General features: G+C 35.7%; 1 protein-coding gene across 2 annotated transcripts in view; it reads left to right on the top strand.

The window, feature by feature from the left end:
- GTDC1 (glycosyltransferase like domain containing 1) overlaps positions 1-27,010 on the top strand; it is a 383,166-nt gene that overhangs the window by 107,731 nt on the left and 248,425 nt on the right. Inside the window, exons 2-3 of one of the 2 annotated variants that reach the window (XM_025405483.1) lie at positions 11,489-11,552; positions 14,248-14,449. The exons of the other annotated variant lie outside the window; for it this stretch is intronic. Coding sequence (XP_025261268.1) covers positions 14,271-14,449 — 179 coding nt within the window. The 5' untranslated portion in view covers positions 11,489-11,552; positions 14,248-14,270. The remainder of the gene's footprint in view (positions 1-11,488; positions 11,553-14,247; positions 14,450-27,010) is intronic. 2 annotated transcript variants of the gene reach the window in all.

The following is a 27,010-nucleotide window of genomic DNA, read 5'->3' as shown; positions in this document are numbered from 1 at the left end:
ACAAAGTGGTAGTAAAGTTAAAAAATGCCACATGGTGCTTTCCTAAGATTAGGATTTCTTTTTCATATCAAGTTTGTGCTTATTTTAAAATATGGAAAGTTATATGTCAATAGGTATAGTCTTCATACCCATTTAAATAGATAAAATAAGGTTACCTTCAGTTTTTGCATTTATATATTTCATATTTTATTAGTTTTTTTTTGTTTTCTGGAAAGAACTTGTTAATCATTTGTATACTTTTAGTAGTTTGATTTCTCACTAGATTTGTAAGTTAGGTTTTTTGGAATGGGTGTTTTAAAAAATGGAATGTGATGAAATGGTTGCGTTGGAAAACAATTCCAGGAACAGAGTTATTTCATATTACTTGAAAATGAAACATGTTTAGACTGTAAAAAGTACTAGAGCTTGGAGAGTCCCTTTAAAAATATTTCTCTACTAAGTCTGAGTTGCCATTGGTTAATATTTATTGATTATCCATTCACATATTGCATGTATATAAATATAGGACAAATCTGAGTGGTTATGAGAAGTCTTTTAAAATGCAAATCTCTTTCTCTTTTGGTTGACTATCCAATCAGTCCTCGCTTTGTTTTTTAACATGTGCAATATATATGGATGATTATACAATAACATTTTCCAGTTCCCTCCCCTCCCCTTCCCCTCCCCTTCCCTTGACAGAGTCTCTCACTGTCACCCAGACTGGAGTGCAGTGGCACCATCTGGGCTCACTGAAAGCTCCACCTCCTGGGTTCATGCCACTCTTCTGCCTCAGCCTCCCGAGTAGCTGGAACTACAGGTGCCGGCCACCACACCCGGCTAATTTTTTTGTATTTTTAGTAGAGACAAGGTTTCACTGTGTTAGCCAAGATGGTCTTGATCTCCTGACCCTGTGATCCACCCGCCTCGACCTCTCAAAGTGCTGGGATTACAGGTGTAAGCCACTGCGCCCAGCCTCCAGCTTTCTTAATACAAGACACTTCAGAAATTAAGTGTGCAACTAGAAGTCCTTTTCAATTTCATTCACCCTAATTAAATATTTCCCCTTATTTCAAGACCCATGTCTAATTATCAAAGCATAACATTTTGGCATTTTACTTGAACTTTAAAACTTTGAGTTTATATTTTACCTCTTCATGTTCCGTTTCAAAACTGTAAGTACCAAAATAATTTTAGTTTCTAACACACTGTCAAAGTACAGCCTCAGATTCCTTATATATGTATAGACCTTGATCATTTTATAATTATTTAATAAACAAGTACATTTTAAGATTGAGAATTACTTTTAGTGCATATATTACTTAAACAAACAATATTTGCAAACCAAATGATAATGTATTGAATCGCTGTGGCACCATTAGTTTTAACCCTTGTTGATTAGTTTTTAAATAAGTTTCCTTATAGCAATAGTAGTTATAATAATTTGAAAACCACTTGCAAGGTTCTGGAAGGGAGGAAGCCTTCAGTAATTGGGAAGTAGTTTGTTATATCAAACAATTTGGCCTCCTTCCCTAAAGTTAAGAAAAATGTTATAGCTTCTTTTAATTGAAGTTGAAACACATTCAATGAAGACAACTTGAAGAATAAAATGAAGCACAAAGAGGAAAACAAAATTGTTCCCAGTTCTACCTCAGATGATCATTTATGTTTACCTGTATGCATGTACTCTTTCTCTCATATTATGTGATACTCATTTCATAATAGTTTTTATATATTCATTTCATGCAGTCATGCAGTAGTGTAAACATTTTCCCATGCCAATGTATATTCGTTATATTTTTTGATCATTTAATCATAAGAGATCCCTTTTTATAGGATATTTTGATTGTTTTTAATTGGGGGAAAGACTGCAGTAAAGATTTTTGATAACTTCCAGGGTTAATCCTTAAAAATGCTATTGTTGAATCAAAAGATGTACATAGTTTTCAAGCTTTTTGTATTATGATGAAATGTGATAGAATATTCTAATACTTCAAAGCAAAGCTAACTGTATGTATTAGCCAATTGGGTAGCAGCTTTCAGTCTACATTTTGGAGACTTTAGAAAAGTCCTTTTTTAATTCACAAACTATTCTTTGCATCTACTGTACAGATGGTTGAAATTTCACTATCACCTGTTGTTCTCTTGTAACATACAAGTACTCCTGGGAGAGGTAGCACATTGTACCCCAGCAGGCATTTACTCCAAAAAATATGATGTAGTTTATCTGACATTTTAAATTTAATTCTTGCAAGTGAAGTTTGGAAACAAGGTGGGTGCATTTAACAAGGGTAATGCAACAGGATAATGGGATACTTCAATTCTGTCAAGATCAATTGAACAACTATTATAGAAAATATAGGATATTATATGCCTAGTTTTAGTAGTTTGAGTTATAAATTCTCTCTAAAATGATTCAGGCTGTTTGTTAATTGTGAATGCTGATTAATCCAGTACCGAGACTAATAATCCCAGATATGGTGCATATATGTGCTGGAGAGAGATGCAAGGGGGAATTAACTAACTCCTAAGTAACTTTACTCTGTTTGAACACACTGTTTGCAAAGTGTTATATTACTTTAAGAGATGGTGAGGATGCGGAATGCAGCTTTGGGTAGTTTGTAAGGAATACTCTGGCTATAGGGTCTGTGCTTCATTAGACAAAATATTTGTATCATTGGAATGTCTCCTTGAAAAACCAGTTGATAAAGAGATAGACAAGGCCACTAAATAGATAAAAGTCACAGTGCTTGTTCCAGTCAGGAAACTTCAAGCTGTTGATATGGGAAAGCCCGTGCTTTCTCTGCAGAAACTTTGGACAATAGTAGACCTTCTAGAAACTAGAAATTATGCACAGTTGTCCGTGTATACCTTTTCTTTATTTAACAGTTTCAATCCTAAATATCTTCAGGATTAAAAAAAAATCCCCGTCTGTTATTAACAGACTGACTCTTTTTCTTATAATAGTGGGTAGCTAATAATATGCCCCTTGTGATATTTAAAAATAGTGATACAGCTCTCATTACCACATCTATTAGCCCCAGATTTACTCAGCCCTGGTCTAAACTGGGCTTCTGAGCTTTTTAAAATTTAGCATTAAAGATCTCTAGACTCTGTCCAGTTTTTCTGATGTTGCCTTTGTAAACTGTCAGCACATGTCTTAAACTATTGGCAAATCAGAAGATTATTAAAAATATGTATAGTGACTGGAAAAAGAACTTCAATAAATAAATAGAAGAAAATATACTTTTACTGAATACTTCGAATACATATCTGTATTCATGTAGAATGTTGGAGATGAGAGCAGTATCAATAAATATATTAACTGATGCAGCTTTTATTTTATTTTAAATGTATTTTTTTCTGAGACAGGGTCTCTGTCCCCCAGGCTGGAGTGTAGTGGCGTGATTTCGGCTCACTGCAACCTCCAACTCCCAGGCTCAAGAGATCCTCCCACCTCAGCCTTCCAAATAGGCGGGACAACAGGCATGCGCTACCACACCCAGCTAATTATTTGTACTTTGGAGAGATGGGGTTTTGCTGTGTTACCCAGGCTGGTCTTAAACTCCTGGACTCAAGCAATCCACCAACCTTGGCCTCCCAAAGTTCTGGGATTACAGGCATGAGCCATTGTGCCTGGTCTGATACAGCTTTAAAACATGGTTTTGTTGATTTGGATGTTAAAGGACAGTTTCTAATACTGGCTTCACCTCACACTTCCTAACACCATTTAAAAAGTCTGTTACTGTAGGCCGGGCACAGTGACACGCCTATAATCCCAGCACTTTGGGAGGCTGAGGTGGGTGAATCACCTGATGTCAGGTTCAAGACCAGCCTGGCCAACATGGTGAAACCCCATCTCTACTAAAAACACAAAAATTAGCCAAGCATGGTGGCGTGCGCCTGCAATTCCAGCTACCTGGGAGAGTGAGGCAGGAGAATTGCTTGAACCTGGGAGGTGGAGGTTGCAGTGAGCCGAAATCGCGCCATTGCCCTCCAGCCTGGGCAACAAGAGTGAAACTCCATCTTAAAAGAAGAAGAAAAAGAAGAAGAAGAAAAAGGTCTGTTACTGCAAAGTGCTTTTTCACTGATATAAAATGAATATTAAAAACATCAACTGTATCTAACGTTGATACATTTCCAGCTCTTCAGTCCCCTATGGAAATTCCTCTTTCTTCTCCCAAATGTTTGTCTGATAGTCTTTCACCTCCTGAGATGCTAGGATTTTGCTTTTTTTTTTTTTTTTTTTTTTTAGATACTTTCCCTCATGGATAAATCAAATTGAATTGTGAGATTATGGCCTTTTCATTTTTCATTAGAAGTGACTAAATCCAGAACCTTAGACTCAGGGACATTTATTTCAACTCATCAAGGGAATGCCACCCATGTTTGCTTGTGTTGCTGTACTTCAAATAGGACGTTGAGAATATTTGTATGTTAGAGTAACACTGCTATTTCTGTTTCAAAATTACCTGAAAATGTGGTATGTGTCTCCCACTTAGAGAGGGAAACTTCTCAATAACTTTTGTAGTTAATATGGATTAAGTTATTAAAACATGTTTGAGTGTTCTTAACCAATATAGTTAAGAATATGTTAGTCATCTTATTTTAAACTCATTTTCGTGTGTATATTTATAATTACCCTGCACAAACTCAGTCTGAGTTAAATGTTGGCATAGAAGCTAGTGTAGGGTAGCAAGATAATGTTTCTGTCCAATAAAAAATTCCAGTATAATGATTAAGCCAGTGGACTCCTTCCAGGTCATAGACGTGACTATTTTTGAATTAAACATTCTTGTAGACTCCAGTCAGATTGGGGAAGATGCTTTCCCATGGCATGGAACATAGTTTCTAAATCCCTCAGCAGGGCAGACGATTTTCCTTAGATTGAGGGGTGACATTTTGAATAGAATGAGATGCCACCTATTATATTTACATGGTAATACAATCTGTACATAAAATTCTGCCTATGAGAGTAAATAGTAATGAGTGATAGGAAGAAGTATTTTTTTATGTCTGATAATAGTAAAACTCTTGAATGAATTAGGAAGAAATTGTCACGGCCATTGCTAAAGGATTTTATGGTTCATTGACTCAACACACATTTATTGAACACTTTCTGTTTGCTGAGTGCTAGAGATACAATGGTAAGCAAAACAGACCTAGTCAAGTGTCTCCATGGAACTTAATATCCAGTGGAGATATTGACATTAAATAATTACTTGTATAAATATATCCTACATGTGATCAGTACACAGAAATGCTATAGATTGTTTTGTCAAGAGAACCTTGACTTTGCTTGATGGTAACAGTAGTAAATTTTTGAGCTAGATTGAATATGGCTATATGACTGACTTCTTCACTTTCTACTCCAAACCTTTGTTGGCATGTGACTCTTCAATATTGTTTTTTCTTCCCCCCTCCAGTCCTAGTTCTTAAGAGCTATTATTCTATCAAAAAGGTGCCTGTCCAGCGCTTAGGGGTAAAGAATAAGGGCTATATCTTCCGATGAGTGATGATTGTGTTGGACTCTGGGAGGAATCAGAAGAGATTCAAACAAAACAATTTAAGTATTTCACTATTATGATATTCAGTTACTTATATTACTGATGTCTTGGTTTTACAAACGAGGAGGCATTATTAAATATTGTACGTGATTAATATATTAATTTATAGTGACATTTATATTCCACAAGCATATAAAACATATACTGTGTTTTTTATATATATCATTTAAATATTAATAATTATTAAACATTTTTATTTAATCCTAAAACTCAAAGACTGGAAAATGGAGGTTTCTTTTACTTATGTTGTATCCTGTGCCTGCAGTGAAGTACGATGGAATGCCATGTGAATATGGAGTTGGAAGACCTGGGTTTTAGTCTTGCTGTCACTTACTCTATGATGCTGATATTCTTTATATTTTGTATTCTGTAAAAGAAAAGTGGTTCAACAATGGTATCAGCCTTCCTTTCACCTGTTATTCTGAACACACCTTGACTTCTCTGCTTGGGTATTCATATCCGAATGGATCAGGGATCCTAGTTTTCTCCCACTGAGCTGGTTTACAGCCCATTTCAAGAAGGTGGAAGGCTTCTGGAGAAATGCCATCTTTGAGAAGGAAATACATTATTCATCTTGTCAAACTTTTATAAAAAGAATAATTGTTGGCAGAAAGTATTTATATTTAAAAATGCCTTTTTTTCTTCTCTGTTAAATAAAAACCTAATTACTAAAGGTGGAATGGGCTCTCTAGATTGATGGTGAGGGAATTGGCTTCTCATCCTACTTCCACTTCTCAGATTAACTAGGATGATAATAGGTCAAACAGAATAAGAAACTGCAGGTGATTTTCAAAATTTATGAAATTTACAAATATTCTCTTAGGCCATAAAACTCACTTTGGCCTAGAATTCAATTGCTTATTCTGTTTCTCCCATCTCTTTAATCAGTGTTACTTCTCTTGTATTGGTAGGTTAAAATAAACACATACCTATATGAAAAATTTTATTATTTCCCATAAATTCTGCTTCTGTCAACAATGCAGAATCAGTATTTGAAAGAGAACATAATAAAATGTGTCCAGATATACTTGCTGCTTGATTTAGTTTAGACTTCAGGAATAATGGGAAATCATTAGTATCAAGTACAGTGCTGCCTGACACTTGTTGCTCAGAACCTGTGTTAAGTGAAGCCAGTGTCACTTTCAAGGCAGAAGAAAGCAACTTTCTGTGTCCCCCAGATTTTCACTTCAGTTCCAGAAAAACCTAGTTTGTCTACTGTGTGTCGGGTTCTGAGACAGCTTTCAGGAAAATAACGGCACAGCGCCCAGTTTTCAGATTTTCACAGCCCCATGGAGAAGCAGAACATGTGACTACAGTGAAACAATTATAATTCTGCTTTACAGAGTATAAAGGAAGTCATGCTTAGGAGGAGTTCAGGGAAAGCCTTCACAGAAATGGTGATTCATGAGCAGAAATTTTAACAAAAGTTCATTAGGTGAACAAAGAGAGAAGGCTGATGGAGGTGAGATAAAAGTGTGAAGTTATAAGAGTCTAAAACAGCTCCGGGAGTGTGGGTGTTTGGTATTTGCTACAAAGTAGAGTCTGGGGAAGTTGGAGAAAAGGGATTGAAGTGGGAGAAGGCCAAATGTGGCTGTAGTGAAGAGAAACGAAGGGGCCAGGAAATGAGTCTTAATTGCCATGTGTAGTGCCTTGGATTTTACCCTTAGAATGATTTAAGGTTTTTGAGCATGTCATTTTATGGTCACATTTCCATTTTGGAAAGATTATTTGTGATTAGCTTAAGGAGAATGGTGTGGTGGCAACAAGATTGTATGGTAGCATGGAGACCTAGTTAAAAGGGTAATGCGATACTTTAAATGAGTGTTGAGATGATTTTCTGGTGTAAAACTTTCTGTTGATTCATAAATATGCTGCCACATTTGTGACTGTTGGCAAATTAAAAATATTTGTAGTATTCAGTAGAACAAATTCATTGCTGCTTTTATAGTTTGAAATTATTCATGGAATTAATAGCATTAAAAAATTGAAAGAGGGTTAGTACTTTATTTGTCAGTGGAATTAAACCACTCAACTTCTCACACAAACAAAAATCTTGTAATTGTGTTATATAATGTGGAATATAACCTTACAATGATATATTGAATTTTTAATATATACTTATCTAGTTATTTGTAGAATTGTGCATATTTGAAAACAAGTACATGATGTGCTTAGTACATGGTAAGTACTCAGTAACTATTTGCTGAGTTTGCATTTGATGCTTGTGAGTTTTAACCAAGACACTTTATTAATTCAAGTCCTGGAATAAGTGACACACACACATATATATATATATATATTTTAAATAAAGATAGGACCTCGCTCTGTCACTCAGGCTGGAGTATAGTAGCACAGTCATGGCTTGCTGTAACCTCAAACTCCTGGGCTCAAGTGATTCTCTTGCCTTAGCCTCTGGAGAAGCTGGGAATATAGGCACACACCACTACGCTCAGCTAATTTTTTAATTTTTTTTGTAGAGATGGAGTCTCACAACAGCCCAGGCTGGTCTCAAATTCCTGGGTTCAAGCAATCCTCCCACCCCGACCTCCCAAAGTGCTGGGATTACAGGCATGAGCCACTGCACCCACCCATGACTGATACTTTTAAGCAGAAAGTTAAATTCCAAACCAACAGAAAAAAAAGAAATGTTTTTCAGGGAAAATTAAAGTCACAAATACATATAAGATGCTACCTTTGCAAAGAGCCTGTATTTAAAAGATCATTGCAACTCATATAATTGGAAAAGCACGTTTGAAAATAGCTTTAAATTTTCTCACAGAAAATATGACGTATGAGTTTTCCTACGAAATCTTTGTTTTGATGCATGAATTCTCAGTTCTTAGTCTCTACAGCAAGACACAAAAGTTAAGAGTTGAAGAGATTAGCATATCCATAGCATTGAGCGGGGTATATATTATTAGCTTACCACATCTTTGTCAATTTGAACCCAGGATTAAAACAAAATGTTGCTATTTAAGTACATATGGTAGTACACAACTACAACATAAATGTTAGACTGTATGTCCCTAACCAAATAATGGAATAATGATCAGTATCCATCAAGTGTTAGTTATCTGCAGTTCAGACTAATACTCTGGAAGCAGATTCTTTTATATTAGCCAAACTTTGTTTACATTTATGTAGAATATTTTCAGTGCATAGAGTTTTATGACTGCAAAATTATTACTTTGCATTTGATACCAGATTTTATTTCGGTTTTCAGAGATTATGTTCAGGTTTTAGAGGTTAAGATGAATTTGCTATGCTTGATTTTTATAGAAGAATTTTAAAAAGTAACATTTTAGTAGAATCTGTTTATCTTGTCTCTTTTTTCCCCGTATGATAATTGATTGTAGTACATTACTTTGAGGAAAGTTTTTTAGCAAAACGTATTTTTACTTCACACTCTTAATAGATTTCTGTTAGGGGAATCACTGGTGACATGTTTTAAAGCAGAGATCTTTTCATGCTTATTTTTACTATTTAATGAGATTTCAGGTATATTTTAACAACTTGGGGTTTCCGTGATGAATCATTAAAATAAATGAGTGGGCTGGAAGGTAATACTAACTTTTCTCACCACTGCCCTATTTTACTCTGCTGGGTTATTGGTTGCTTTTTAAATAGAACCTGGGTGTGTTGGTGGGTGGAGGTGCAGAAGGGAAGGGAGAGAAAGGGTCAGTAAGAAAATACCAGGTAAACTTCTGATGACCTACTGAGAAATACTGCTCAAGTTTCACTTTCCCCAAATTAAGCCATTTAGTGTTTAAGCCCACTGTTTTTTGCTTTAACAAGCTTAAGTTTCCAAATATTGCATATAGGTAAATCAAAACTATATTTTCAACAATTGATTGAAGTTTTAAGGTATCAAGCCATATGTGGATTAGCCTGTGGAATCAATTTCTCATGTGTGTGGGATCAAAACCGTTAAAACCATCATCACTGAAACTGTAGCTTCCTACAACTAATAACAGAAAGGTGTCTATGGAATATATTAATACAACAATTTCTCTGATTTAAAATTATTACTAGGTGTTTGGTTGGAAAATGATTTGAATATTATAGGTAACTAAATTGACGTCATATGAAGGCTAATTACAGGTTTCAGTGTGACTGAAATTTATTTTTTTAATTGACATGATATACTTATATTTAGCATACACTTTTCAGTAAATCAATGGCATATTGCAGATTTTTACTATCTATACTGTTAAAAACATTTCAGCTACCACAGCAGTTCTAAGTGCTAAAGGAGGTAGATAAAAATGTAGTTCACCTTGAAAATGATCATGGCTTAGGGAATAAAGAAATTGGGTCAAGCCTAAAATAATTGCAGGTACAATGACAAAAAGTTTTAATAAAAATTTAAAAATACTCACAGCACTGGTTTCAGGCTACTTTTGTTCTCTGTGATCTTATCAATGCATTATTAGTTTTTAATTGGGATGATGCTAATGGTGATTTTTCATTTTGGTCAAAATGTTTGTATGAAATACTATTGATATTTTCACATTGTATCCCCTTTCAATTATAAATATACATTTTCAAAAAGGTAGACAATTCTTAAATAGATCATTTTGACTTCTGATGATCTTAAATAGAATTTGAAATGGTATAAAATATTTATGTCACAGCTATCACTTTGACTTATTTTATATTGCCAAATTTGTTGTTTAGCGTTTAGCCATGTATCATTAAATCATAGTATCGATAATGAATTAAACTTTCAAAAAGCTTTAATAGTATAGTAAGTTTTCATTCATCTGGTGTCATTGGGGAATAAATTGTGCTGAAGAAGTGAGTTTTTCTTTAACTGAAGCTTATTTAAGCAGAAAAACTTAAAAATTGATAAAATTTATCTGAAATATTTTATATACTCTTTTAGGGAGCAAGCATGGAGCGGCCATTTACTCTTTTCTTAATGTCGTATAATACTATTCTGAGTGCCATGCAAAAAGGACATGGGTTTTCTGTTTGGTATTTGTTTTCCAAACTAAGTTTTTTGTTGTTTCTTCCTTTTCAAGTGCCACATCCCTAATTCACGTATTCTTTTGTTGTTGTTGTTGTTTTGAGATGGAGTTTCGCTCTTGTTGCTAGGACTGGAGTGCAGTTGTGCTATCTCGGCTCTCTGCAACCTCTGCCTCCCAGGTTCAAGCAGTTCTGCTTCAGCCTCCCAAGTAGCTGGGATTACAAGCATGCATCACCATGCCTGGCTAATTTTGTATTTTTCGTAGAGACAGGCTTTCACCGTGTTGGCCAATCTGCTTTCGAACTCCTGACCTCAGGTGATCCATCTGCCTCGACCTCCCACAGTGCTGGGATTACAGGCGTGAACCACCGCACCCAGCCTCATTCTGGTATTCTTAATCAGTTTAAATGTTTCATAATTTAAGGTTTCTGGTGGTACTTGGGACAATGCTTTAACAGGCTCATAAACTCAGGCACCAATAGGAGACTTTTAGCTCTCTGCCATCTTCTGGCAAACATCTGGCCACAACCTCCTCCTATAAAGGAAACGCTGTCCTTGGTTTGGAGTTAGCACCTTAAACAGTGAGGCCCTATTACTGCTGGTTCCAAGTACTCCTTAGTAGCCTTTGCTAGTGGTGCAAAAATGTCTGTATTCACCCTACATGCTTGTGAACATCTGCGGTATCAAGGTGACCACTTGTAGCTTTCTCTGACTATTGCTGAAATGGGCAAATAGTGCATTTCCTTTGTATTTTAGCAAATTCCACCATAGCAGCGAAGTGTTTTTTTTTTTTTCTTTTTCTTTTTTCAACCTCATGCTTATTTGTTTCAAGCAGTTTTCTAAAACAAAACTCAAGCTTAGCCAAAGTATTTGAACTATTCTTTAATGTGCTGTATGCCATTTGGTTTGAATCATATATTTAAAAACCAGCTTCCCCCCATTTACTTGTATCTAATGGGAATCATCTTTCTTCCAGGTGTGCTTCAAGAAGACCATAGGGAAGAACGCATTTTCATCTTGCTGCAAAAGTTGCAATAGAAGTAAGTAGTGGAACTGCCAGGATATGTCTGTCTCCACAAAACAAGTAGAACAAATTTCCATGAATCAAAGCCACTAAGTATAGTTTTCAGAGATGGTAGGACATAGTTATTTTCCCTAGAAAAACACCCCAAATGCAGGCACACCCATTGGCCAATGGAAAAAATGTTCACGTAAATGCTAGTTCAAACCTGTACATTTCACTCTTCTTACTGAACTGTCAGAGGGGTGGAAATCTACTATAGCTATAATCTTTTTTTCCCCTTTTCTATTTTTCAGCCTCCCACATGCTTAGTGTTCAGTTCTGCCTACTGAGCGTCTTGAATCTACAGCAGCACCTACATGTACTGCCTCCACAGTGGCTGCTGATAATTTGCAGATAAGTTGTGAACCAGGCCCATAAGAAACATCATGATATGTACTTTAGATTAATCATGGAAAAGGACAAGATGATGAAGAATCAGAAAGCAGTTTTCTTTTCCAATATTGATATTGCTTTCTTTGAGGTTAGATGAGTGAGGTATTCTTTAGAGTGGTTTATATCACATTTCATCACTTGGGGAAATAGGTCGTTTTTACAAGAGCCTTTAGAGACCTTTTAAGTACATACAGGGCATATATTTAATACACCTTAGCATTAGTAGGTCAGAGGAAATAAAGCAAGATAGTAGATATCTACGATGTAATCAGGTAAGCAAATTAATGTGAAACTGCTTATATTCTGTCTTGAAACTCTTGGTATAATTTTCAAAATTGCCTTTTATTCTTTTCAGTTACTTTCTAGAAATTTCCATCATTTGAAGGATTAATGGCTACCACTTGTTGAACCTAGAGGGTGTCTGTGAACTTGTTGAACACTGCCTTATTAGAACAGAAGTCTCCAGTGGACCATGAACTCTGCATAGCTGGGACTCTGAGCTTACTTCTTACTCACAAAATCTGCAGGGCTCTCAAATTCATGTTTAAAATGCAAGCTACTGACAAGGAACGGGTAAACACCCACTGCAATTTCAAACGCATATGTATATCCACTTTCCTCATCTATTCTTGGTGGGTAGGAGACCATGATTGAAAATTACTGAACTTAAAATGGTAGAAAATTTGAAGAGATTCTTTCTCCTTAAGTAGAGTGATTTATACTAATGGTGGGATGGGCTAAATACCTTCTTACTGTTTGTAGTCTACTGTGCTTCACATGCATTTTCTAATTTTATCTTAACAACACACGTCTGAGGTTAGTACTGTTGTCTCTATTTTGGAGATGATGAGACTGGGTCCTACAAAGTTAGGTAACTTGTCCGAGGTCATATAGCTTGGAAGTGACAGAGCTGAGGTTCAAACGTGTATGTCCTTGATCCTAGGATTCGTGCCTTTTCCACCTGAGGACCACTGATTCTTATTTTGCATTTAAATGAAATACACATACACAGCCCCCACCCCCCCGCCCACATAATATATAAATATATTCCCCCATCCTCCCAAATGCTCATTGGAAAATTTAGACATCAAAAAGAAGCCTTTTTACTTTGAAATGCAATTTAAGTGGCCATTACTTTGAACAAAGTGAAGTGTAGTTTTATTAGTGAAGAACATCATTGAGTCATTGAGACTAATAATTTTGTGGAACAACATTATTAAGAAAAGCAATATGCTATTTAATGAGTAATATTTACTTAAGTCATAAAGGAAAATTCAAACATCTGGAATTTTTTTAAGCAATATAGCATTTATGCATGGAATGATGTTTTTCCCCTATGTCTTACAGGAAATAACATATAATTTGAGATGTATATGAGAGATTTTATGTTCATAGATATCTTTTTATTTCACTGAGCACATTAACAAAAATTATATTAAAATGAAAAATTGCTTGATAGCAAATTCTCTGTGATGAAATTTTATCATGTCTTTATTAACCCCATTATTGCTACTTTATCTCTCTTAATAGGTTGCTTGTCTAAAGAAAAGTTGTAGAAATCTTATTGGTTCACCCACATACAACTTTACCACATTGTTTTGGTGTTCCTTTGGGGGTGATATATTGGCGAGTGTGGGGAAGTGATCAAAGTATGTGTAGTGTCTCAAGAAATTGCATCCTCAAGTTTTTAACACTAGAAAATAGAGATTTGCATATGGTTGATATGCCTTCTTTTAAATACGTATTCACTAGGGGCAGTTATACCTGGTGAATTTAGAGATGTAGTAATACAAGAGTTACAGAATCAGAGAATTTCTGAACCAGAAAGGGCCTAATAAATGAAGGGCTCTTGAAGTGAAAGTCGTCATTAGGAGATGAGTTCAGTGACTGTCCAAGACTAGAGCTCTAAGTCAAGTAGTTTCTGAGATTACTGAGTTGGGCTTACAGCCGAACAAACCAGGAAGTGAGTGATCACAGCAGGTGAGGGCTTTCAGCTTTGTGGTGTTGGAGAATAAACTAAAGTCATAGGGGAGATAATCGTACGACATGAGGAAAACAAATCAGAAAAATAAAGACACTGTTATTTCTTCTTATTAACACAAATGATATAAAACTTTAAGTGTTATATACTTTTTAAAATAATGGGATAAGCCTATTTTAAAAAATAATACATTGCTAAATTATTTGTATTTTCTGAGCATAAAATTTGAGCTTATTTTTATTAAAAATTTTATACATGTATGTAATGGAAAAATACACATTTTTTGGTTGTTATCTAGGATCTGAAGGTTTGAACGGGCCAATGAGTATCCTCATCATTGAAGCATTCTATGGAGGCTCCCATAAACAGCTGGTGGATCTTCTCCAAGAAGAGTTAGGAGACTGCGTCCTTTATACTCTTCCTGCAAAGAAATGGCATTGGAGAGCCCGGACATCTGCTTTATACTTCTCTCAGACCATTCCCATCAGTGAGCATTACAGGTAATTAGAGCTCAGGATGCATTTTCAGCTTTTACAAAAAAATACCTATTACGAGGATGTTGCTGCTTCTCTATCAGCATCTTTGAGAATTTCTGCAACTATGGAATTGGTTATTATGACTACAGTAGATATTTCTTTAGAGAAAGCAGAGCAGTGAAGTACACTCATCCTCTAAAGACACCTGGTCAGTGGGAAAGAAGCTTCATTTAGAACCAACCACACGTGTTTTTTCATTGTCTTGTGATTTCATTATGTACATGGGTGTGAGTGTGGGTAACAATTTTTGGCCTAAGAGTAGATCTTCTAGTTTGGTTCATTGTATCTGCTCTGTACGAATAACCAGAGTTGAAAGGCGGATATGTCCAAGGCTTTAAAGTCTGTTGAGGTAGAGATAGGCAAGTGCAATGAGAGGTGAAAGATGGAGAGGTTGATTTGGACTGTGACAGACTGGAAGTGGCTTTATAGAGTTGGTAACCTTTGACCTACTCTTGAAGGATGAGTAGATTTGAGGGACACAGAACTCAATTCTGAATTCTGGTTTGTTAGGAAGTAGGAAATAGGAGGACCTATTAGAAAGGGTCTCATGAGCTGGGCATGGTGGCATGTGCACTCAGGAGGCTGAGGTGGGAGGATTACTTGATCCCAGGAGTTCAAGGCTGCAGTGAGCCAGGATTGTGCCACTGCACTCCACCCTGGGCAATGGAGTGAGACCCTCATCCCTAATAATAATAATTTAGAAAATAAGAGTCTTATGGGACACATTGAAAAGATGGAGGTAAATACTCATTACATTTTAACTGAGAGAAGAGACGGGATGGAATCCCCTTGAACATCTCTTCCTCCTTATTCTCCATTTGTATGTATTCCTGTGTATTCTCCTGATGGTTAAATAGTGGAAGACTATCCTATGGTGGTTAACATAGCTAATGTTTTTGCCATTTATTATCACAAATAATATAAAACTTTAAGTGTTATGTACTTTTTAAAATAATCGGATAAGCCTGTGTGTAGGACTGCATTGGTTTGGGCAGGAATGAAAAGTTTTGGGCTGATAATGAATGGAGTTAGAGCAGATAGGTTCTTAGAGGAAGAGCATGTTGGAAGCTGCAATGCCCACCTTACCTCCAGTACCTGTACCCATCTGCTGCTTGTAAAGTGGCCACAGGAGACATAGCAGCTTGTGACTTAAATGTAACTTGCTGTTCCTAGTAGGAACTTGAGGAATTCAGAGAGTAACCATTTTCTGTATGAAAGCCATGTATCGTCTCTGAGAATGCATAGCGTCAGATGGAATAACGGTGAGCATTCCAGTTACATGGCTTAGGATTTTAAAAGTAAAATGCTGTTTTAGTGCGTATTCAGAATTTTTTTTTTTTATGTAAAGTGTATCCTTCTTTACATAATTTAGTGTTTTATATTCTGATATAGTGAATATTGTGAATATAGTAATAAGTGAATATTGTTGAGTCACTAATAGTATGAGGAATTTCAATGAACATGTTAATATAAAAGTTGTGACTATTGCTGTGTTAAAATATGACTGTTTATGGTTGCTTTCACATCCCATTTAATTGTGTTTTTGCAGCACCAATTGTATTATATTACTTAAGGTCAAGTAATCCAGTTGACTTTATGGCACTTTTTCATTTAACAGTACCATTAAATATAATAAATTTCTACAGTGATTAGAACATTAAAATGAGCCATTTCTATATCTCTTGTTTGATTTCATTTTGATTATGCAGTTTTTCAGAATTACATTATTGTATCACAAATATATGTGTGTGGATAGCAAGCAAACACTTCTGCGCATATGGCTTCCCTACTCCCTTTGAAGCCTGAAGCATTTGAGGCTAAGTGTCACAGTGCTCTTTGAAGCAGTCTTATTTGGGAGGTGGATATCTGAAAGATGATGATGTATAAAGCCTTACTCTCTGATAGCCATAACCTCCATGGCCTAACAATGGTGTCTGTCATCTTTCAAGGTATGCCATTTAGCCTTTGCAGTTAACCATACTAATGTAATCAGTCTTTAACCCAAAGACATGTCTTGCTAGTTTAACTTATATTTGAACAGTGATAACTTCTCTACTCTTTACCAAGTAACTTTTTTGAATACTTTTAGAAAAATAGCAGTAGCATGAAAACTTGATCGCACAATACTAAGTTAACAAATACGTGCATTCAGTCCTAGATTGAAGTGCAAGAGTAACCGTTTGTTACACCAAATAAGTCTGAGATCTGTGGAGATTTTTAAAGATATGAAAAATTTGTGCTCTCCAATTGTTACTTTTTTGTATACTTGGTACATGAAATCATCAAAACTCATAAAGGTAAAATGATTAAACACCAATATTGCCTTCTATGCAAAATACTCTGAACAAATACGATTGTGTCTGATGAGAAAGACTTTGAATGTAGGTACATATTGGTGTTTTTCTCACTTCTGAACATGTAGTTGTTGTTGTTATAATCTTACTATCTGAAATGTATTTTATTATTGAAAGAATAAATACTTCAGCCTAATTAATCAGTTTGATTCTGCTTTATCTTGACAACTAAAAGAATATATCATGGTTCATGTTAGAGATGTTTAGTTTTATTATAGATTACGAAAGCTCAAGTTATTCTGTCAAAAGTTGTCAATAGTTATTGTTATTCTTAGGTTATATTACAGCTTTGCCTTAGATACTTCACAAGATACAGAAAAAAGTTTTGACTATGGGGCTTGAGGGAAGGCATTAACTTTTGTGTTATGAAATGTTAATCATTCGTTCCAGGATGAAGCATTTCTACTTTCTTAGACTGTACCTTAAACTAGACATCGAGGATATTTTATTCATTTTTCATTCTGTAGTATCTTTACTGAACTGAAAGAATCTCTGTTATTTAAAAATCATTTTTTTTCACCCTCAGATGCTTACAATTACATTTTTTTGTTTCATCTGAGGTATTGTGACAGATACTGATCATTGCCCACTTAACAGCCTTCTTCCTTGTTAACAGAATCACAGTTTTCTTTAGGATGGATAAGTATACAGCCCTTGGGAGTGAAGCAACATGGACTTAAATTAGTTAGGATGATCCCATTCTCCTTTGCCAAATTTTCCCTACTCTCCTTGCAGCTTGGGTTGATCAGTCTCCAAGTTGTGGCAAATTAGAGTTAAGTGGGTGACTACTGGGAGTTCTTCCAGCAAAGTGGTTTGATTTTAAATTTTACTTATAAAAGAAGAAGGCCAACTCCCCTTTCTTACATTTGACTGGTTGTGATGTCTGCAACCATGAAGTACAAGCATGAGGACAGAACCCCTGGATTGCCATAAATGGCTGATGGGAGGCTGCAAAGTGCCTGGATTAGTGGTGGATATGTGATTTGAGTTCAAGTCTGGCCACCTGCAAAGACTATATACTATTCGTTCTTCTTAAGTCCATTGTCTTAACAACTATTCTGTCTTAATTCCAGTTAAAGCATGGTAAATTATTTAATTAAATTAAACCTAAATATGTCTTGATTAAAATATATATTATTGTATTTTACAATTAGAAGTAGGTATGGTACTTCACCCAGTCTTGAGACATATTGCAGTTCTTGATTCTTGTTGGATGCTGGAGGGCCAGACACCACGTGTTTTCTGGGTCTGTGAATCTGTGATGTTCTCTTGATCCTCAAAAGTCACAGGTCATTTGAATTTTCCTCTTTTGAGGCTTTTCTGTCATTTAGCCTACTAGCTTTGCTATCCTATACTGCCTTGTTGTGGGGTCTTCTTTTGGTTTGTTTTTGTACCAGTCTTGCTCTCCTATCTAGCCAGCACACACCGCGGCCTAATTCTAGACTTGCATGGCCCTTAGGGCTTCTTCCACAGTATTTCATCTCGCTAAAGTTTCCTCTGATTGACAGGATTGTTTAATTTAGGCATGCTGACTTTATGTTGAAAATGTAGCTGACAGTTAGTTAGGATGATCCCATTCTCATCCTAGATTCAGTAGATCTACAAATCTACTGAAGTAGGATAATCCTGCAAACCAAATAGCCAACCATTTGGTCAGTCTCTGCCACTTTCTGTCTGTCTCTTTCCTCTCTCCCCCTCTCTTCTCTTTCTCATATACACATATATGCATGCGTGCGCGCGCACATACATACACACACACACACACACCTGCACACACATTCTTCATTGTAAAACTAGAACTTAAACCTATCATCATTATCCCTAAAGGATGGTTTCTAGGCTTCATCTTTTCCATGTTCCTTTGTGTTCCTTTGTCAGTGTTCTCGATGAAAATATTCCAGTTAGGAGGGGGACAAGGTTTTCTTGTTATGGAGTTTGTAGTTTATTCTTACCACAGATTGCCAATTCAAAAGTGTTTGTGTAGTTAGTAGCAAGCACTGTGAAACCATTGCTTCCCAGGAGTTAAGCACTGCAGTGCAACTTCAAGTAGATACTTTTAATATCCTTTCTAGCTTATTTAAAAAAATAAAATATTACATGTAAGGTTCTATACGGCTCCCTGGGTAGCAGTTCATATGGATACAAGACATTATTCCTAACAAACTCTGTGCCTTAAAGACCTCTAGGATAAATCTCTTGTATATTTACCCTTTAAATTTGACAACTGTATTTTAAAAGACAAACTGGATGTTTATTATACTTTTACAGAGGGGAGACAATCATTATTTTTAATGAATGGAATGGAAGATAAAAGGGGAAAAAACCCATCCCCAAATGGATGCAAAATATATTATATAAAAGAACTCTGACTGTAGAATAAGGGCCATCATAGTTTTGCTTTTATAATTAATGTGCTTGTTTTTAACGTAATAATTGAGACTATTAGTCTGATTTTAGAGCACTTCTTATCTAGTTGTTTTTAAGTGTTGAGTGTCTTCATGGTTAGTCTGCATATGACAGGAAAAAAATTAGAAAAATGAAAGATGTATTTAATTCTGCTTTCATCTCTAACATTTATTTGTTTATCTGAGAAAGATTTTATGCTTTTATTAAGGTCTTAGTCAATAAGTTTACTTTTGCTACTGTCTCTGATTTCCTGTACATGGGGCCTCCAGAGCTACAATGCAGATACTCTGTTGCCCTTTCCTTTCCTTATCCTTTCTTTAGGCAGCTTTCATGCTTTCTTATTTTCTTGGGGTCACATTTGGCCAGCTACCCTCTTTGGAGCACATTGTCCTTTCCATTAATGACTAATTCTTGTTCATCTTTCATTTATTCATGCTATTCCATTGTTCAGGCCCTGGTGTTTGTTCACCCCCATGGACCTGCTAGTCTTCTGAGCTGCCAGCCCACAAAGATAACTGCAAGGGGGAAGCAGGAGCTGAGTCACACCTACTGCTCACAAAAGGGCAGTAATGTTCATTTCATCCTGCTGTCTTTCTAAAGAACATAATTCTGTATTTTAGTGAAATTTTTCCTAAAGTCTCTCCTGTGTTTTTCTTTGTTCACCATCTCATACTGATAATAAAAATATAACACTCCCCTTCTTTAGAAGAAAGTCCTGGTTGAATATGTGTAGTTGAGAGCGCATTGAGGGGTGGGATGGTTTGGTCAAAATTCCTCCAGACTAGTTATCTTTTCATTCTTTTCTAAGCTTGTTTCCATTATTCTTTCTGTCATTAGTATTTATTAAGAGATTTTATGTTAAGAGCCAGTGCCTATGCTAGCAGTGGTGATAACAAAGCCAAACTTGACAAACATGGACATATGGTGCTAGCACACAGCAAGCACTTAGTGAACCCTTTGTTGATTGAAAGAAAGCTTAGTGCCTATATCCATTTGCTGATACTTGTAACCTTGATTAAATAATCCCTGATTGAAAGCCATCCGTGATTTCCTATTGCCTATGTAAAATCCAGAGTATGCACAAAGTTGCTGTGGTCCACGCGAACTGGGCACTGTCTGCCTCTGCAACTTCATCTCATACCCTGTCTTCTCGTTAATGTGCTGTAGCAGTACTGGCCTTGTTTACTCACTTTGAAACATCAAACTTTTTCCTGCCTCAAGTCCTATTACTGCTTGCTGGTTCCTTTGTTGGCAGTACTTACTCGTGCCTCCAACCCACACCCCTTGTTCTTCATGGCTTTCTCAAGTAGCTAAAGTTTTCATCATTTCAGAGAGACCTTTTCTGAGCACCCGATGTAAAATGAGACCTCTATTTTAGCACTCTTTCTCCCTCTGTAATAACATTTTATATAACTTGTAATAATTTTGTTTGCTTGATTTTTTTCTCCCCATTTTATTCTAAGCTTTATGATGACAATGGTCATGTCTATCTTGTTTATTGTTTTATCCCTAGTACCTAGTATGCCACCTAGCAGATAGTAGCCGCTTAGAAAATATGGTCAAAGGAATGATTTATTAGAGTTTGAAAAATATGGTTGCCATTCACTTTGTTAATTTACTTGCTTTTTTCCTGCTCTGGGCACTGCCAGTATCCTCTGCCTAAAGATATCATCTCTTCTACATAGAAACACAGAAACTAGTCACTTAAGGGCTGGTGTTACTCAGTTTTACTGGATTAAACTAAAGAATTCCATACACATTGTTTTCACTTTCATGGGTTATATTAATCAGACTATGAAAGCTGTCATTATCTGTTATGTAAATTTTGACAAAAGAAAATATAATTTTCTGGAATTTCCCTTGTATAAAAGTATTTGTAGAAAAAAAGTTTCTTAGTTCAGGAAATACTAGTCTAGAACAAGCTTGTCCAGCCCGCAGCCCAGGACAGCTTTGAATGTGGCCCAACACAAATTCTTACATTTTCTAACTTTCTTAAAACATGAGATTTTTTAAAAATCTCATCAGCTATTGTTATTGTTTGTGTATTTTATGTGTGGCCCAAGATGACTGTTTTTCAACATGGCCAAGGGAAGCCAAGATTGGACACCCCGATCTAGAATGTGCCTGTGATATTGTGTAAAATTTCATGTGATTGTATTTTAAGGCTTTTTAGTTTTGACAGTGGCCACCCATGAACAATGACTTTTAAATTTATGGAACAGTCACTATCAGAATAAATGACATTAGAATTTGGCCCAAAGAAGTATTTTGCTTGGACACTGCAATTGTTTAAACATTTTTTAAAATTAATGCTTTTAGACAGATAGACATTCTTCATTTTGGTCACAAATACTAATAATGGTCACCATTGTTTTATACCAGCCTAATTTTCACATTTATGTTGCTTAATTGGCCCATTTAGGCCTTTATGTTTGTAGCCCCCGACTTAGAATCTGCCCCCCAAAAATAAATCTTTAAATGATCTTTAATAAAATATTTTAAATTGTATATATACATAAAAGAGTTTACCAAAAGAATAATAACCACTTGTGTTTGAAAGAAACAGCATACTATAGTAGGATAATCAGCAGTCCTAGGTTTTAATCTCAGCTCTGCCATTAATTATTTGGCCTGAAAAAAATAACTTTAGAGTATTAGTATTAACTTTCGAGGATTTAATATTTTTATTTTTTTCATTTGTAACTGAAGGTTTATGATTTTATCTGTTCCTAAGTTTTATGATGTCATGAACAAAGAATTAACATCAAGATCAGGATTTAAGGAATTCTAACATAAACGACAATTTGTCGTGTCTCTCATTCAACTTTGTCAGCTTATTCACTGCATCATTTAATTTAACTTTTTCCTAGGCTTATTTGTACGTCTCCTTGAATTAAAACATATGTATATATTCAACTTTAATTTTTAGAATTAGAGATTTTTGGGGAATAAGTGTAACAGTGCTTCTGTCTTTGGAGTCACTCTAATATGACTTCTTCGTTCACATTTCCTTTTTCAGCCTCAGTCCTTCGTGGTTATTTGCCTTTTCAAAGAGAAGGCATTTGACTGTCATGTTAGCTAGCTATCTCTACAGGGCATGGGACATAGGACATGTATACCATATACACATGATATTACTGTAGAACTCACACAGAATACTCAGTTCTACAGGAGGGCAGTATTCACTGAAGAAGTTTAGAAGAAGGCTGGGCGCAGTGGCTCACGCCTGTAATCCCAGCACTTTGGGAGGCCGAGGCGGGCGGATCACCTGGAGTCAGGAGTTCGAGACCAGCCTGGCCAACATGGTGAAACCCCATCTCTACTAAAAATACCAAAATTAGCCAGGCGTTGTGGTGGGCACCTGTAATTCCAGCTACTCAGGAGGCTGGGATAGGAGAATCGCTTGAACCCGGGAGGTGGAGGTTGTGGTGAGCCGAGATTATGTTATTGCACTCCAGCCTGGGCAACAACAGTGAAACTCCATCTCAAAAAAAAAAAAAAAAGTACAGTACAGAGAAGTGGGTTTAATTCTTGCGTAGCAAATTCTGACATAGATCTAAGGGGATGTTAAAGATTTTGGTAAATAGAGATGAAATGGAAGAGCACTGTAGGAGAAGGAAGTATTGTGAACAAAAGTTCACAGGAAAGATGGGGAAATGTTTGGAAATTTTAAAAGCTTGGTTTAGCATGAACATATTCTGAGTTAGGAGGAGTTATGGGAGATCAGGTTGGGTGATAGACAAATTTTTTTCTAGTTCATATACATTCTTAAATTCAAGATTAAGAATTTGTAGAGCTTTTACTATAGGTAATGGGCAGCATTCGAAAGCTTTGTTACTCTGGATTCTTTTGTGCGATACAAACTCAATTCAAAATCACATAAACATGAAAGAAAATGTAATTGAGTCGTGTAACTGAAAGTCTTAGGGTAGTTGTCTGTGGGCAAGCTGTATCCAGAGATGTCATTCGTTCTCCTGCATCCTTGACTCTTCTTTCCTGTGTTTTACATGCTGGAACAGGCTCTTTCCATATGGATCACTCCCAGAGCTAAGCTTATATTCCACCAGCTTAGTTGTCTTATCTGCGAGTACCTGTTTTTTCAGAAGTTCTAACAAAGTCTTGAGATGAACCAACTGTACTTTTTTTGTATCATGTGGCTTTTGGACTTCTTAATGAAACAAATGCATCTGATACCATATTTGGCAAGGCCTATACTACATCATCACTTTGGAATCAGGAAGTGGAGTCCACCCCATTCAAACCACATGAATTGAGTACAGGAGAGCAAAAGGAAAATTACATTACATGGCTGATATATTTTTTTTTTTTTTTAAACAAAGTCTTGCTCTGTTGGAGTGTGGTAGTGCAGTCATAGCTCACTGCAGTCTTGAACTCCTCAGCTCAAATGATCCTCCCACCTCAGCCTCCTGTAGTAGCTAGTCCTAGCTAGTACACGTATATGCAACCATGCCCAGCTACTTTTTAGTTTTGTTTTGCAGAGACAGTGTCTTGCTATGTTGCCCAGGTTGGCCTTGAACTCTTAGCCTCAAGTTATCCTCCCACCTTGGCCTCCTGAAGTTCAAGAATTATAGACATGAGCCACTGTGTCTGACCCATTGCTGGGATTTAAATAAGGGGAAATGATGCTTTTTCAGGCAAAAACACCAATGAGAGCTATAAGAGAACATGAGAGTGAGGTAAGGAAAACTGGACAGGACAATTATTACAGCAGTATTGGATGGAGACCATTGATCAGTATAGGAGATGGTCATTGGATTCTAAATCTCTAGTAGAAAAATAGTGAGATTCTAAATGAGAACATTAATAGTAGGAATGGAAGGCAGGAAAAGAACTAGCAATATGGATGAAAGTTGTGTTATTTGCATTTTACTAGTTATGAAATTTGTCTGGAATGGAACTGAAATTTACCTTTGTCCTATCTATGTGAAAAGGATTTGGAATGTAAATTAATTTAGTCAAAATTACAGAGGTCACAAACTACTTTAGTGGTTATAATTCTTTTAAAAACTAGATAATGCTAATAATAAATTATTCATATTTACTCATTACATTGGCTCAGTAAGTTTGTTTTGGCAGCATTTTAAGTTACTCTATGTACGTAGATGTTCTAAAATTTTTCTTTAAAAATCTAATGTAATACTGCTTTCTTCCACTTAAATACAGTTATATATATACATACACACACACACATATATCTACACAAATACACAGTCATGTGCCACATAACATTTTGGTCAACGATAGATTGCATGTGCAATGGTGGTCCCATAAGATAGGTAATTGCCTATTTTTACTACAGAATTTACTTTTTCTATGCTTAGATACACAGATACCACTGTGTTATAGTTGCCTACAATATTAAATACAGTAACATATTGTACAGGTTTGTAGCCTAGGAGCAATAGGCTATGCAAATATAGCATGGATATGTAGTAGGCTACACCATCTAGATTTGTGTCAGTATACTCTGTGATGCTCACACAATAAGAAAATTGCCTAATGACACATTTCTCAGAAGGTATCATCATTAAGCAATGTATGACTGTGTATATAAATACACACAATCAGTAAGTGATTCATTATTTGGCATTAACTTGTCAAACTTACCACTTTCCCCTCTGCCAAAAATTAAGGTACTAAGTGCATCTGTAGAGTTCATGTATTATGCTAGATCTCAGAGTGAAAATGAATGAGTAGTTTCTGCTTGTCGCTATACTTGGTATGTAGTTCAGAAAAGCCAGTTTCCTCCTCAGTGATCTGGAATAGCAGGTATACATTTGATGAACACACATTATGTGCTAGGCACAAATGATATAAAGGTAAATAAGGCAATATGCTTTAAGAAGTAAGTTTCTTCCTTTGAATATAGTTCTGAGGTTTTTTTGTTTGTTTACTTTGGTACCATTTGAACAATGTTCACTTGAGTCAGCATGCTGAAAGGGTCATTTACTCTAATATGTTTCTAAGGAAATTTCCCTCACTTGGTAACCTATCTTTCACTATAGTAGAGATCTAAAATATAGGGTATGGGGGGATTTTAGCTTGTAGTTTCTCTGTGTATCCAGTATTGATACAGATATTTATTTGTATTCAGACTGTTCTGGTGGTTCCAAGATTTTTAGAAAATTTAAGTAGATAAGAATGTGAATTAGTTTTTGTCATTATTTTTTCCTTTATTATAAATTTAAATACAATGAGAAATATTTTCATAAAAGCCAATATAATTCAAAGCATATATTATATGTATATTTTGTGTGTGTGTGTGTGGGGGGGGGCCTGCATGTGCACATGTAGCAATTGTATTATGGAATTTCTTATTCAAATGTAATGATTCTTAGCTTTCTTTTTGTATCATTACTTAGTATTAGAAAAAGCCTCAGGATTTTCAAAGGGAATTTTTAACTTTTTAAAACAGAAAAAACGAACTCACTTTTATTGTAAAGTATTTTTCTATACTATTTTATAAGAGGATCACTGCTAGGAAACCAGGAAATAGTTCAATGCCATTACTGCAAAGATTTAAGAATTCTTGACTTACTGTTTTATTATAATTGACGGGAATGAAAAGATGATAGCTTTTAAGTTTATGAAGAGTGATTGGTAGGATTATGCAGTTATTTTAGTAGCAATATTATTATTTTTCCAAGTCTTCAAAGATATTTAAAGACATTCATATTTTATTTGCAGTATTTTTTGAAAGAGAAGCAGAGGTTAAGAATTAAGTTCATGGCCGGGCGCGGTGGCTCACGCCTGTAATCCCAGCACTTTGGGAGGCCGAGGCGGGCGGATCACAAGGTCAGGAGATCAAGACCACAGTGAAACACCGTCTCTACTAAAAAAAAAAAATACAAAAAATCAGCCGGGCGCGGTGGTGGGTGCCTGTAGTCCCAGCTACTCGGGAGGCTGAGGTAGGAGAATGGCGTGAACTCGGGAGGCGGAGCTTGCAGTGAGCTGAGATCCGGCCACTGCACTCCAGCTTGGGCGACAGAGCGAGACTCCATCTCAAAAAAAAAAAAAAAAAAAAAAAAGAAAAAGAATTAAGTTCTTATTTGCTCTGAAATTTGAACACTGTTTAATATGTCAGTAGACTTTATGAAAGTAACCATTTCATTGATTTTGGTATTTAGAACTAGGAGTAGAAAAAGGAAAATGCACATACCAACACATACACATAAGAAATAGAAACAGTGACAGTTTTAGAATTGAACTACCTGAGGAACATTCAAGCTTTTGGAAACATGAACTTAATATTTGTCTTCTTTCAATCAGTTTTATTTTAGATAAAATGCTGGCAGATGGTAGTGATCTACTTGAACACAGTTGCGTTTTCTTTATTTTTTCCATGGAAAAAAGCTCCCAGAAACTTTTGTTCTTTAATATGTTCAGCATGCATATGTTTTACATGTATTAACGAGTATTAAAAATGCAGGTCCTAATTAGATGTCTAAATCTGAGAGGAATTGTGGTGAGTACCAGCCTCTTAGAATTAATAAAAAATACAGTTTTGATGAGTAGGAGTTTCTTTTTTGCTATGACATCTTTCAGCCTTCTTTGGTTCCAGAAACGAAGGAGTCTGCATTATCAATGCTTCTCAGCTATTATGTTGTAGGGTTTCTACTAGATATTGTGAGTTTTGATGTTAAACCCTTCAGATATTGATGATGTCAAAACTTGGGAGAGTTCAGGATATTTATGTTCTATTATCATCATCTGTTTTACAGGAAAAAGGGTAATACTTTTTTTT

This window comes from Theropithecus gelada, chromosome 12 (assembly GCF_003255815.1).
Source record: "Theropithecus gelada isolate Dixy chromosome 12, Tgel_1.0, whole genome shotgun sequence".
NCBI lineage: Eukaryota > Metazoa > Chordata > Mammalia > Primates > Cercopithecidae > Theropithecus > Theropithecus gelada.
Note: the sequence above shows the minus strand (reverse complement) of the source record. Positions and strands in the feature narration are given on the sequence as shown.